This window comes from Colossoma macropomum, unplaced genomic scaffold (genome assembly GCF_904425465.1).
Source record: "Colossoma macropomum unplaced genomic scaffold, Colossoma_macropomum, whole genome shotgun sequence".
In the NCBI taxonomy this organism is placed as follows: domain Eukaryota; kingdom Metazoa; phylum Chordata; class Actinopteri; order Characiformes; family Serrasalmidae; genus Colossoma; species Colossoma macropomum.
This window is the reverse complement of record NW_023494803.1, coordinates 23,443,231-23,457,963: the sequence shown is the minus strand read 5'-3', so window position 1 is coordinate 23,457,963 and position 14,733 is coordinate 23,443,231. Positions and strand designations below refer to the sequence as shown.

Below are 14,733 nucleotides of genomic sequence, written 5' to 3'. Positions count from 1 at the left end.
GTATGATACACACTAACACATTTCCAGTACTTTCTATTAGCTGAACTTGCAATAATTGTAAAATAATTGCTGTTTATAGGGCCAAACTGGCATTTAAATTAGTTGCCTTTGAAATGAGTCAATTAAAAGGTGTATAATTATGCTGATATAGGTGTAGCAGCCACATTGAAAAACACGGTGAGTTCACTTACATGCCTCACAATATTTATGTCATAACATTTCAACGCAGATCTGGCAAAATAAAAACAATAAATTGGCCAATTGCTGATTCCATGCTCTGAGCAAAAATCTGCTGATTCTGATTTTGGCTGATTCAGATCCTCCCTACAGAATACACAAATGTAACTACTGAACTTCTCACAGTAGTCAATAAAAACAATAGAAATCAATAGACAGTACACAATAAAAACAATATGAAAAATACCTTCAGAATTTAATTTTGGTTAAAAAAAAAGATCATGCAATATTATTTTAATCAATTATAATCGATTCTTGAATCTCTGCCTTCAGATTTGTGTATCAAGATAGATTTTTTGTACCTATTAATGTAGGAATTACAAGACACTTGTAAACTTAAAAAAAATAAAACGAGTATGAGATAATGAGCGTGAAAGTGTTCTTCTCACTTTGTGTGTGTTGATTGTGTATGTTGGAAATGTCATATCTCTATTACCATGTGTGATAAGAAGTGTCTGTGTGAGGATTAGCTCAGACAAGTATGCCTACTGCCAAAGACCCTGAAGGGGTACAGCAATTTGCCAAATTCAGAAACCACTTCTAATTTATTTGATTTCCACTCAAAATGGCCATTAGGTACAATTTTTTAGAAGATATTTCCGAGGAGAATAAATATAAGATAACCCACTTGAATAAAGAATGGGAATGTCAAAGGAAGATAAGTGAAAAAGCTTCCAAAGCAGAATTTTAAAAAATGATTAGAGAAAAGATAAGAGAAAATCAAGATCCACTCTTGCTTCAGATGAAGGATGTGTAGCTGTCAAGATGCTTTTAGTAAAAAGAAACCGGACAAAAAAGAAGAAAATTCAGATCAAACAAAGAAGCTGCTCAGAACAATGGACTGACCACCCAGAATCCAGGCCTTAACATCACTGAATGTGTTTGGGATTACTCGGATTGTGAGAAGCAGAAAATGCAACCAACTTCAAAGACTGAACTTTGGAGGTCTGGAAAAATATCCCTGCAGATTTTTTTTTTTTGAAAAACTGAAAATAGTTTAAAAAGAATTTAGTTGTTGAGGCTTCTGAGTCATTTTCTGTTACATATGTTTTCTTTTTCCTGATGATGAAAAATGAATAGCTTAATGCTCTTTTTGACTGTAAATGAATTAAATGAAGGGTGATGTCACGCACATTACTGTACATGTCTACATAATGTGAAACACATGTCTTTCTTAGTGTGTTCTGAAATGCTGGGTTATTTACACGCACAAAAGATCCGTCTGCTGCTCCCTCCATTTTCGCCCCCTTCTCCTGCTCAGTCTCTGCCTGTCTTAGGCATGAAGCTCTAATTGAATCACAGAAACATCTCTGCACGCACAGAACACATCAAACACCAGCTCTCACCCAGCCTCATGTTCCAGCCTTAAAGACTCAGACAACAGGAGCAACAAACAAACATACCAACGAAATTCAGACTGCAACATGGTTACTATTACTGTTTTAGGTATCCATACTTTTGTGCATTTTAATAGACAGCAGTATATTACACAGTGCCAGAAACCACATAAGCCAATTTGACATGGTTGTACTTTTCATGATGCTGAACTGCTGGCTATTTGCTTCCATTGCTTGTTCGTTGCATTAAATTCACAGCTCCAGCCTAAAACTAGAGACAAACTTCAGGCACAACAAACCTCTTGGCTGATACACATTGTGTACATTTAATTTTTGGCCAAACTGTTGCTTTAAGATGAGTTTTGAAGATAGAAAGACTGTTTAATGAAGGTAGTTCCAAAGTCAAGATGCTGCTGTAGAAAATGCTTGATCGCAGAGTTAATAAAGTTAGAAAGAGGGACAGTATACACATCAAAAGAAGATGATCTAAGAGTACGGAGAGGTTTAAAGGGGAAAAAGAGATGAAAAACATGAAAATTAATTTTAATTAATCAATTTATTAATTTATTCTGTACATTTAAGCTTGGACTGCTTTTTGAATGAGGTACAATACACAGCTGCCAGTCTGAATAGAGTTCATTTATGTACATCAGTTTTAAAGCCAAAGTATGAAGAACTGCCAGCTTAATTCTACACAGTACAGATATGTTGGAAAATTGTCATGTATAAATGAATTATGACTGGTGCTCGAATGTTTAAATAATTTCAAGGGGGACGGTGGGTTACAACAACTAGGTGTATGTGGGGGTACACCAAATACATTGAAGGCAAAATTCAAATATGTATCTTAAGTCACTTAATAATAAGTAATCATCACTTAACAACACTAATACAAAGGGTATGGAATGGGGTATGGCATGATTTTCAGTATTATGTTGATTTTGCATTCCTAAATATCAAGGCAGACCTTCTTTTTGAGTCTTTGTGTGTGTGACTTTAATATGTAAAGACGTATGATAAAAAACTCCTGCAAAATCTGTCCCGACACCTCTGACTTTTAAAATATTATTGCAGGCTTTATAGGTTGGCTTGTACACACAAGTGCTGTTTTGGCATTGAGCTACGATTTTGGTCTTACAACGAGTTTAATCCAAACCTTTCTCAGCTTTTGGAATGCCAAAAACATTCCCACCTTCAAGTCGATCAGGACAGTGTGTGTTTGAATTACTCAGCTGATGTTTCTCAGCAAAACATCTCATCTTTGATTTGATGCAAATTTGTGGACCTTTTATTATTCCCCTAAAATGTTTTGGGTAGTAAGGTTTTAGCGATTCCTCACCAAAGTCGATTAGCTGATGGTGATGTTAATTATGGAAGATGTCATTTAATTAAAATCTTCTATAATGCTCTATAATGTCCATATGCTATGGGTTTTCCAACAGATAAAGGAGGGATCTGCTCATTGTACAGATCTGAATGATGGCAGCACTGTAATGGAAGCAAAGCAAGAAGAAACAGCAGAAGGCATAACAGTTCGCTTTTTCAAAAAATCGATTGGTTAATCAATTATAGACATAACTGTTACTTGAAGCTCTAATGTATATCACATGTGTAGCGTAGGATTCTGTAATCAAATATTCCAGCCAGCTGTCTCTGTTTGAGATAACCCGGTCAGTGTAGCTGGGTTTCTGGAACACCTATGAGTCTATGGCCTCATGCAGAGCTATTTTAAGGCCCCTTTTGCAGTGCAGCCACCCCACAGGTGTGGCAGCAATGACAGGCTCTCAGTGCCCACAGTGCTGAGCCTTGGGCGTAGACAGGCAGGGCAGCTGTCCAGCCCCATCATACTGAGGCATGCTGGGCATGCGGCAGCGATCTTAGTGCGTGAAGGGGGAGGAGAAGAGAATGAGGGGAAAGGGTTGAGTCGCCCAGATTCATAAACTCATACCCAGAGTTACCCAGAGTTAGAGGAAAATAATATAGACCCACAAGAAGCCCAATGTATTGAACCCGGATACAGTAACGTTAAGACCATTTGATGTATTCCACACAGTAATACACTTAGCAGCAATGTAGCATGTAAGGGAAAAAGTCTGGGAATGATCCATTAAAGAGAATACTATGACAAGCATATATATGCTCTGGTTCTCTATCATTTTGACAAGGACTCCAGAGAGATTATAGTTATCATTTAAAATACCTTAAAGAAAAAGGTCCTCCACCCAAAAGGGCAGTTGTCCAGAACTCACCTGCAAGAGCTTTGATGCGTGAGCGCTCAAAGCGCCGGGCTGAGCTGTTGTCATTGTCCAGCTCTTCATCGGACAACTCAAAGCGTGTGTTGATGCGGCTATACTGCTGAGTGATCTCAGCATTGTCAAAGTCGGTGGTGGTGGTGGCGGTGGTCATGGCTGCTGGAGACAGAGAGGGGGACGGGAAGGCCAGAAGACCTCAGGAGGAGGTGTACTGGGGCAAAGGACGGTCTGAAAAGAGAAATGAGACAGTGATTCATTTACTGGTTTTATGTGAAACCACAAATAGGCCTCTAAGTGACACTGCAACCTCATCAGACGTGTAACATCCTACATTTAAACATACAAACATCTCGACTCTAAGATCGTGTTTCACTCTGAATAAATACTGCCTAAAAATGCCTTCCAACCACATGCTATTCACAGTTCAAACAAAGTACCCTAAAACACAGTTATATGCAGAAGTCACACACAGTTTAGACTCTTATATGCTGTTATTAAACACATAAGTCTCCAAACCTTTGGCTGATACTCATATGCCAGATTACAGGGCTCAAGTAGCAAGGCTACTGCAGTATGAGTAAACAATGTCTGATTTGAGAGACTTAATAAAAATCAAATCAAATGTAGTCAATAAGCTGAGCCACGTTTGGTGTCTGAAATCTGCTTTAGTAGTTTTGTACTAGAGTTGAGACTAATGTAGCTAACAATAATGGAAGCTTATATCACACCACTTAGCATTGTGCAAACCTCATGCCTAAATCGTCACACGCTTTCCTCAAACCACACTGAGTTGAGCAGTCTCAAATAGACTTCAGAATCAAAATCTTTCAGTAGATGCTTTTCAGAGAATCGATTTGGTAAATGTGGGGGTGAAGAACCTTTTTTAACGTTTTAAGAACCACCAGTTCTAAGAAGATCCCTTAAAGCTGCACAACGGAAGATTTGGAGACCTCTCTGGTGAAAATGTGTAATTGCATGCAACATGCAGAAGAACACTGTGTAATGCTGGTTGTGCTTTGGACTCCTTCCCTGATTGGATGAATCTGATGTTTGCGAGTGTGTTAAATTAATATAAAAAGAGAAGTCACTAAGCCAAAACTTAGCAAAGGACATGTGACTCACAGCAGCGCACACAAAACATATTTAGCCTGTTTTTTTTTTCTCCAGACTCAGTAATAATACTTCTTTTAATTTAAACAAAACATCTTACAGAGTGATACTTTGCATTAGTAAAGAACTTTTATATTATATAAGAGTCTTTAAGCCTTTAAAAGGTTCTTAACACTCATGAATCTCTTTAGAAAACCAGAAAAGTGATCAGTCAATAAACGCTTTGTGCGCTTATGTGTTTTTGAAACTATATTACATACTGCTATCTTTAAAAATGGAGAAAATCACATGGCTAAGAAAAACAGTAGCTTGAATTCAGGCCCAGTGTGCAGGGATCACAGCCAATCATCATGCCCCACTAAACGCACTACTTTTACATGCTTCGATAGCAGCAGATGGCAAAAAACAATCAGTGATATCAAACTCTGTGCACGTTACCTATAAAAGGCTACATCGATAGGGTGCATTCAGACAGCAGGGCATATTTCACTCAAAACAGTATGACGTGGTTTCAGAGTTGAAAAATTTTGCGTTTAAGTGGATTCACTGTTCACCATTCAAAATAAGAGTGAGTAAAATTCAACCAGATCAGACGCCCTATATTGGCTGCATTACAGAGATATGCTGTATGTTGTGCTGTATTGACTAAACTATGTAAAACTATCTTTTTAGCTATTCCTTTAACTTCCAGTGTGGCTATTGTGTTTTTTTACACAACAAAACACACTGCTGTCATATATGAGAGCTCACCAAGCATCACAAACAAATAACATGAAACAGCACGACAACCCACATGCATCAAGTGCTCATATTGCACAGGCCGCCATTTTCAGCATGCCATGTCCCTTGACTGGCTCAGAATGAGGGTGTGTGTGCGCGTGCCTCTGTGGAATGGTGGGTGAAGGTTAGCAGCTAAGATAGCTCATATCTTCGTGAGGCATGCCACTCTTGACTGGCCTTATCACCCCCACACAGGGGCTGGGCAACCCCTCTGAGTAAAATAACGCAGAACTGTACAAACGTCTTCGTCACACGCTACGTTTGTTAGCGCTAATTTACACACGTCTGCTGATGGTTCAAGCTTAAAACACAGCTCAAGAGCTGTGATTCAGACATGCGTATTCAGACTAAGAAACAAGTGCTATCAAATTACTTATCTAGAACCCTAATTGCTGGTCTACTTGGCTCCTAGCCACATTAGCTGTTAAACTAGCAACACTGCACTTGTTGGCTGCACAACTGCTTGGCTTCAAACACTAGACTGGCTTCATGCTTTTTGAAAAACTGAACCAAATGTACTGTAAATACTCCACTACCCAGAACTAAAAAGATTTATATTTCCTGATCTAGATGTACCTGTAGCTTTAGCCCCTTGAACTGCAAGTGGGCCCACACTTCAATTCCTCACTCTGATGGCTACATAACTTACATATTATTCTAACAGCAGTTACTGAATAATTTGTTGTGGTTACTGAATAAGTCTTAACGTGAATAAGCCTACAGTTTAAAGGGTTAAACAGAGTAAGGTTATCACATTTATCTGCAAAGACCTCTCCTTTACAATTAGCATTTGGCTACTGAGCTCTACAAGAAGGAAAAGACAAAAGAGTCAAGGTCTGTTGAGAGAAGGGGCCCTGATGCTGCTCCTTCTCTTCTCTCCTACTCTCTCCTGTATCAGGAGCTTGCAGGGGGGATGTTATCAGAGAATGACGCGCCCTCCCTCGGCGGGAATTCCCTTATCACAGCCCACAGGGCCCGCTCCTTATGCCTCTACATACGTTTACGCTCAAACACACAGCACGCGAGGTACCTCCGTCTATCTAGATGAGAGAAGCTTGTTTAACATTTACAACATGAGAATGTCAACGGCAAGAAAGAAAGTGGAGAAATAAAGATAAGTAATCGAAGTTCTGTCAGAGTTTAAAACAGGTATTAATTTAGACTACATAAGCGATAAGTGCTGTCTGAAATGCTTAACCACAAGCAGCAACACAATATGTACAGTGGGAAGGCACAGTGGAATATTTCTGACGTCTGTGAAGTTTGAAACTGGAGATGGGTGTAACTCGATTACACTTGGTGTATGCGATGGTGGTGTACGTCTTCTTCTACAATGTTATTTACAAGCAAACAAGAGGGGAACTCCACCAATTTTTGAATTTTCTGCATAATTCAAAAGCTGAGATCTGAACAGTTATTCACAGTGGTTTGATGTAAAGTAATGCCTTGCAGAGAAACTTCTTCAGATGTTTTTACAGTGGTGGTGATTGGAACCAGGGGTCACAATGTCTACAAGGGAAATGTAGCCATATTGTTGGCAATGTAATGTTACATGTAACATTAATAATAGTAAATCTGAAAAATAAGTTTTCTTTGGGTACTGTTTCGCCATACAGCACTCTGCGTGTACCTCTCTAACATTAATTTATTTTAAAAATCAGTTTAGGCCAAACCCAAGCATCTAACTCTGGTTCCTCTCACCACCACTATGAATAATTCTAACTCTGTAAGAACAGACCATTTCACATCAAACCGCTTTGAACAATCTAAATGATTTCATAATGCAGAAATGCTGAAAAAAGGGGAAGATTTTCCTGTTAACACTTCAAGGTCAGGGAGCATAAAGAGTTAAAGTCGAAATCAGAAACCGCCAAAAGAGCAGCAAAGTCACTAACAGAGAGCAATGTTTTAATAGGTGTTGCATTGTTTTTCAGAAACCTATGTTGCTGCAGTACTTTAACCTGGCCTTGAGGTTGCAGCTATTCCTGAAAGCGGATTTAACAGCACGCGTGTATGGATCTGACGGAGGCTGCGAGCCAGGAGAACAGAAATGGAAGGACGATCAATGGAAAACTATTCCTGGTGTATATTTACTGTAATTCAGTGTGGATTTAGGCTGTGAACATTAGTGTGCAGAGTTTCCCTTATAAGGTGAGGCCTAGGCCACACATTTAATTTCATTGTTATTTCAAAGGCTCAGTGACAGCACACAGCTGTTATTCTTTCACTGATATTGTGAAGCTACACTGTTTATTTAATAGAGAGAGAAAGGCAGGGAGGGAGCAATGGAGAGAACACAGAGTGAAAGAGAGAGAGAGAGAGAAAGAGAGAGACTTCAGAGCAGGCATGTGTATTAAAGTGATTAACCTGGACAGTGAGGAAAAACAATACTGTATATTGTAATATGAGATTTAATATATTGATCAACATATAGCATCCGCCAGCATAGGAACAAATGTGCTTCTTTGGGAACACATTAACGCTAAATGCATATTCAACAGCACAAAATTATTCTAGTGTAGAAACAAGGTCTCTCAGCCTTCCAACACATGTAAGCTATGTAACTACCAAATGAACACCCATAAGAGAGCAACATTCTACAGGTTTGTTAGACATTTAATTTGGTTAAAAAATTCAATAAGAATTAAGTTAATAATTTCATAATATTAAGGGTGTTGCAGACAGAATAATAAGACGTAGCTAATGAATTAGCTATCTGCAGCGAGTACATTACTTTAAGTCAGACTTAACTGACAATATAGTCAGTTATAAACATAATAAAATTCACTTATCAAAAAAAAAAATTAAATAACATCATATTTATATGCACTCAACAGACTGTGAAGGACAATTCTAGAAATATAACGTTATTTTCAGTACTGAAAAATTCCAATTTAAAAGTAGTAATATTAGCCGAAGTATTACGTAGGGCTGCTAATGCTAGCTGTCAATAACAATGCACAGCCTGCTATGTATGTCTGTTAAGGACAATTATATATATAATATATATAATATATTTTCAGTATTAAGAAAAAAATCAATTCAAAAAGTTACTTAGCTAATAATATTAGCCGAAGTATTACGTGCGTCTGCTAAAGCTAGCTGTAAATAACACTGTTAAGTTTGCTAAGTAAGTATGAGGCTTTTTTACTGTTGTGCACTGAACTCCAAGGTTAACACGAAGCTAAAGTCAGCTTCTTGTTTAATTTTTCCCGTTCCACCTTAAATAGTGCAGCAGTTCCATTCTGGCGCCAGAGGCTGTGATAAACCTGAGGCACCAGAATGTCACTGCTGCACCACTTAAGGTGGAACGGGAAATTCGAACAAGAAGCTGGGGAATAAGAATCCTCAGCCTCGTGAGCTTAACGGTCTAGAAGTTAGTCACACTTACCAAGACAATTTTACAAACTTTGGGCAGGTTGGAGTCCTCGCTCTGTAGCCTTTCTGAATAAAATCCTTTATTTCTGCGCTGATTAGAATCCCATGAGAGGCGCCGGGGTGCGGGTCAGGGTCGTGGTGGTGAAGGGGGCTGGGAGGGGGGCCTGCTGCTGCAACATGGATCCTCTGGGCACGTAACGGCTCATTGCCCTGAGCCGCCGCTCGACCCACCCAGAGGGTTTAAAAATAAAGCGACGCGGAGAGCGCTGCCTCGCTGCGCACAGGACGCACATTCCTGTCCAGAGACACTGCCTTTAAATGGCAGATAGGCACTTCAGGACGCTACGCCCCCCACCCCCACCCACAAGGGCGCTATGCTGTAGTGCCACTGCCCGCCCTGCTTCAGCCCACTCTCACCTCTGAGGAGACCCTGCAGACCAACAGTGCACTGCGCGCGCCAAGTTTAACTATCAGCAGGTATCATATGAAACTGCGTGGCATCAGGACTGTGGAGCAATGAGGAGAAAGAGAGAGGGAGGCTGGAGAGCTTATTATATCTGTCCGTGACCCTTTCAGGAGCACTTTACACCCTGAGACTACATGTTTTTCTTTATAAATTATCAATAAAATAGTTACTTCTGCAAAAATATGAGCAAAAAAATGCAATTAAAATGTTCAACAAACAAATGCTATATTTGACATAATGAATAGACTGACTGGCCACTTCAATAAAACCACCTCCTTGTTTCTACACCCTCCATTTTACCAGCTCCACTTACCATATAGGTGCACTTGTACAGCTCTGCATACTTTGTTAGTCCCCTTTCACTCTCTTCTTCAGTGGTCAGGACCCCCACAGAACCACCACAGAGCACGTATCATTTGAGTGGTGCATCATTCTCAGCACTGCAGTGACACTGACATGATGGTGGTGTGTTAGTGTGCGTTGTGGTAGTATGAGTGGATCAGACACAGCAGTGCTGCTGGAGATTTTAAACATCCCAGTGTCATTGCTGGACTAAGAACAGTCCACCAACCACACATATCCAGACAACAGCATCCTTTGACCACTGATACAGGACAAGAGGATGAACTGTGCAGCAACAGACAAGCTACTGTCTTTGACCTTACATCCACAAGATGTACCAACAAAGTAGAAGTGTCTAATAGAGTGGACAGTTAGTGGACACAGTTTAAAAACTCCAGCAGCACTGCTGTGTCTGATCCACTCAGACTACCACAACACACACTAACACACTACCACCACATCAGTGTTACTGTAGTGCTGAGAATGATCCACCACCCAAAATAATACCCGCTCTGTGGTGGTCCTGTGGGGGTCCTGACCACAGAAAAACAGGGTGTAAGGGGGCTAACAAATATGCGATATAATGGACAAAGAGTGTAGAAAAAAAGGAGGTGGCTTTAATGAATATAGTCCTTTGTTGTCTGTGTACAATAATGTATTTGCTACATGTGCATTTAAGTTAGACAGTAAGGGATGATTAACAATGCTTTGTAGTGACTAATAGAGATGCGAAAGCAGATTTGATCAATTTGATCAGTGAACTCTATTGAAAAACACAAATTCTGCCTTCATTTGGTACATAGCCTATATTCACATTCTTTTACACTTTCTCTGAATATCCAAAAACATACTGTATACATACCAAAAAGTTGTAGGACTAATGTACAGGACCAAGAGTGCAACACTTAACATGGTACACATTTCTTCACCTTTTAAAAAGCACTTCTACTTTTTGTCTATTAAGTAAAGAAAAACAAGCATGAATAAGTTGTGAATTTTATCAATTAAAAAAATCTGCATAAATCAACCATTAAGATGTAAACAAAGTCATTCAGTGGTTTGATGTAAAACTTAGCAAGTCAGAATTGTACACAGTGATTCTGATAGGAACCAGGCATGTGAAGAGTTTAATGGCTCTAAAAGCCATGTCACAGAAACATTTCTCTTCACTGGAACTAAGGGACCTAGGCCAACCCCTGAAAACAACCCCATAGTATTATTCCTCCTCCACCAAACATTACAGTTGGCACAATGCAGTCAGGCAGGTAACGTTCCTTTGGCATTCGCCAAACCCAGACTCGTCCATCAGACTGCCAGACAGAGGAGCATGATGTCACTTCAGACTACGTTTCCACTGCTCCAGAGTCCAGTGGTGGCATGCTTTACACAGCCCCACCTTTAGTGAGCGATTCAACAGAGGATAGGCCCTGTGCACATCAGCGCTTGTCGGCCCCAGTCTGTGACTTTGTGTCATCTACCGCTCTGTGTCTAAGCTGTTGTTGCTCCTAGGTGCTTCCATTTCACAATAACAGCACTTACAGTTGACGGGCAGATCTAGCAAGACAGAAATTTCACAAACTGACTTGTGGCAGAGGTGGCTATCCTATGAGAGTGCCATGTTTAAAGTCACTGAGCTCATCAGTATGATCCATTCTACTGCCAGTGTTTGTCTATCGAGATTGCAAGGCTATGTGCCTAATTTTATCCACCAGTTAGCAATGGGTGTGGCTGAAACACCTGAACTCAAGAATTAGGAGGGGTGTCCCAATACTTTTGTCTATATAGTATAGGGTCTCTGAGCTAAGTAGGCATTAGGGGGTGGTAGAAGTGAGAGATTAAATGTGATGTTAATAAAAGTTTAATATATCTACCTGCTCACTGTCACACAGTGACATAATAACTCTCAAGACACTTTTGAGGAGGGCAAATGTCATAACACTTGTTTATGGGAAAGCATTTTTTTTAAATGGCATGGTATGATATATTACACTTAATATGATCAGGGACATGAACTAACCTGGTTAACAAATAGGAAAAAAAGGTCAATTTTGGTTGACTTTAGTTGCAGTCCAATTATACTGTGCTGTGATTTTTGAAGATCTTTGCTTTCATCAGCTCGGTCCCACACACTGGACTTAAGTCAGTTCCTTCCAGCTGTCCTGAAAACTCTGTGCAACTTTCTCTCCCCATCCTGAACCAGCATAATGTTTTGCCATACTGTTTAACTCACGGTTGATTGCTGATGCAAAGCACTGCTCTTTCGAAGCGTGAAAAGCTATTTGAGTGCTAATGGCAACAAAGTGTGGACAGCTGTAGATTGCTAAACGTGAGTGAGTGTGTTACAATTCAGTTACGTGAGGTGCCTCGCATCTACAAATAATCATACTGTAAAGAAATATAATTGAGATTTACATGTGGAAAATGAAGTAGCAGCATGAGGTTTTGCACTAAAATCCAAATTGCTTATTCTGTGTCTAAATCTCGTCATATAGGGGAAAATTTATCAACTGCGGAGTCTCCATCAATGGACCAGGTGTGTAGAGTGTGCCTTAAATAGACAGACTTCCTAGAAAATGATGTTAGAACACTGGAAATTAGACTGTCTACACAAACAGCATGTACACTAATACACCACATCACTGCTACTTAGACCATGTTGTCTATGGAAGAAGAACTCTATGAAAACAGACAATGAACAAAGTAGTTTGGAAAAAGTCAAATATATTTAAGAAAATAATATTTTTGCATATAAATTAAATGTCAGTGAAAGAATTTTACTTCAACAAAAGTATAAAACATAAAAAAAAAAATATTTAAACCAACCACAAGAAAAGTCAACAAAAAAATAATAATTATTTTACATTAAATGCGACACAGATTAGATATAACCATTGCATCAGGTTGCTGGTTTGCACAATAATATAAATCTAACAAAGGAACAGATAACAGAGATAACAGGAAAACTATTATTCTTTCTGTTTTAGTGGAAACAGACTGCTTCAGGTCCTTCATGCTGGGGTCCAGATGTACTACTCACATTCTACAGTGCATAAAGAAAAAAAAAACTTAGTCAAGAAGTCATTATTAGCTTTATCTACAAAGCGTTCATAGCTATAGTGTATATTGCCATTACTGCAGTCAGTTTCTAGTCAGTACTACCTGAATATGCTTGAGCAATGAGAGTGAATGAGCTCCTTCATTTTAATAAAAGGATGCATGTCTTGAATAGAACTGATTCAATTTCTCCTAATGAATCAAATAATGACAGAGACTGGGGGGGGGTGTATTTTATGCCACGATGCCACTGATCAGATTTGATCCATTATGTTAGACAGACATCCTTGCCCGACTGCCCCCTCACACGTTTATCAAAGTCAGATGTCTGTATCTGACTTCTAATTAGCAGAGTTGGATGTTTCAAAAGCAAATTGTCTTGTTTTTGGTATAAACTCTTTTCATCCCAAGGGCTGATTCTATTTCAGTGGTGCTGCATATTCACTGACATTTACATTTTGCCATTTTTCTGACATAGTGGCCCAAAGCAAGTTGCACTGTTCAAATGCACAAAGTTGTCCTGAAGCAACTTTAGGGCTATTGCCTGGAAATTGTGTCCAACGCTGCAAAGACTGAAGATACAGTAGATAATAGATGTAGTAACAACAGTAAGGTTTGCTATGAGCCCAGGTATAATTCAACTATTTGCTTCAGTTTTCTACAGGAGTACAAGCTTACAAAAACATTGCATATTTCTTAAAAGGAAAAAGGAAATACTGAAAAAGTCCTCAAATGGATGACTGCCATTTAAAGTGCACTCTTAAAAATGAAGGTGCCAAAAAGGGTTTGTTGTGCAATGTCATAAACAAACCACTTTTGATTACCTAAAAAACCTCTTTTGTACATTTAAATGGTTTAAATCGAATAGGTTCACCACAAATCTCACTTTTTCAAACATGGTTCTTTATGGAAAGAAAATGGTTCTTCTATGGCATCACTCAAAGAACCATTTGTGGCACCTTTTTTTAAAAGTGTTGTTTAAAATCCTCCTTATTACAAAGTCCTTATAATAAGAATCCCTCTCAGCATCATATGATAGCTTTAGTGCAGGAAATTGGTCCTTTTAGGCTACAAGTGTGCTCTACCTAATACTAAATCACTTTATCAAACTACAGTGGACACGCATTGTGCATGCAGAAGCACTGTACTGCATATTATACATTCTGACACGCTCAGGCGTCTTTGTAATTTCTGTTAAATTCAAGTTTCACATATTGGAGCTTAGTTTTGGAAGCTTGGTTAAACTAGCTTCATAACACTATAATGCTATGCACCTACGGAATACTGGATTGATCTGATCCAAATATGCCTAATTTTGATTCGCAGAGCTACTTACAGAGTTATTTATGTCAAGTACTTTTCATAAGTTATGTATGAGAAAAAATACAAAAAATGCAAATGAAGCTTCAGCATTAAAACTCCTGTTCACACTTTGGTATAAGGAAGCACCATAAAAAGTATACAAAAACTACAAAAAAAGCATACAGATAAAACACGTAAATAATTTCAGAAAACACACAATCAGTGCACTGTGAAAAAGAAACAGGTCAAGGAAAAACAATGAGGTGCAAATTTTAGCAAAGACCTATAGAATAAGTGCTCACTGCTACGTGGAAACCTAGCATGTCAGGAGAAGGAGAAAAAGGAATCGAGGTCCGCAATTACAGCTGCCTGCTTTCTAGCCACTGTGCTCAGCAACCTCTGAGGCAGGGACGGAGTGCCTAAATCCACCTGTGGAGGGAGACACATTGTTCATAGCAAAAAAGTATTTTTATTA

At 39.1% G+C, this 14,733-nt stretch overlaps 2 protein-coding genes across 3 annotated transcripts in view; both read right to left on the bottom strand.

The window, feature by feature from the left end:
• Positions 1 to 9,379, bottom strand: part of sptb (spectrin, beta, erythrocytic) — a 34,237-nt gene extending 24,858 nt beyond the window's left edge. Inside the window, exons 1-2 of the mRNA XM_036592607.1 lie at positions 9,108 to 9,379; positions 3,824 to 4,054 (exon numbers count right to left, since the gene is read on the bottom strand). Of these exons, the coding sequence (XP_036448500.1) occupies positions 3,824 to 3,980 (157 nt within the window). The 5' untranslated portion in view covers positions 3,981 to 4,054; positions 9,108 to 9,379. The remainder of the gene's footprint in view (positions 1 to 3,823; positions 4,055 to 9,107) is intronic.
• A 3,230-nt stretch (positions 9,380 to 12,609) lies between these two features.
• stard9 (StAR-related lipid transfer (START) domain containing 9) overlaps positions 12,610 to 14,733 on the bottom strand; it is a 52,336-nt gene continuing 50,212 nt past the window's right edge. For both annotated transcript variants that reach the window (XM_036592900.1, XM_036592901.1), the window contains exon 32: positions 12,610 to 14,687. In XM_036592900.1, coding sequence (XP_036448793.1) covers positions 14,583 to 14,687 — 105 coding nt within the window. In that variant the 3' untranslated portion in view covers positions 12,610 to 14,582. The remainder of the gene's footprint in view (positions 14,688 to 14,733) is intronic.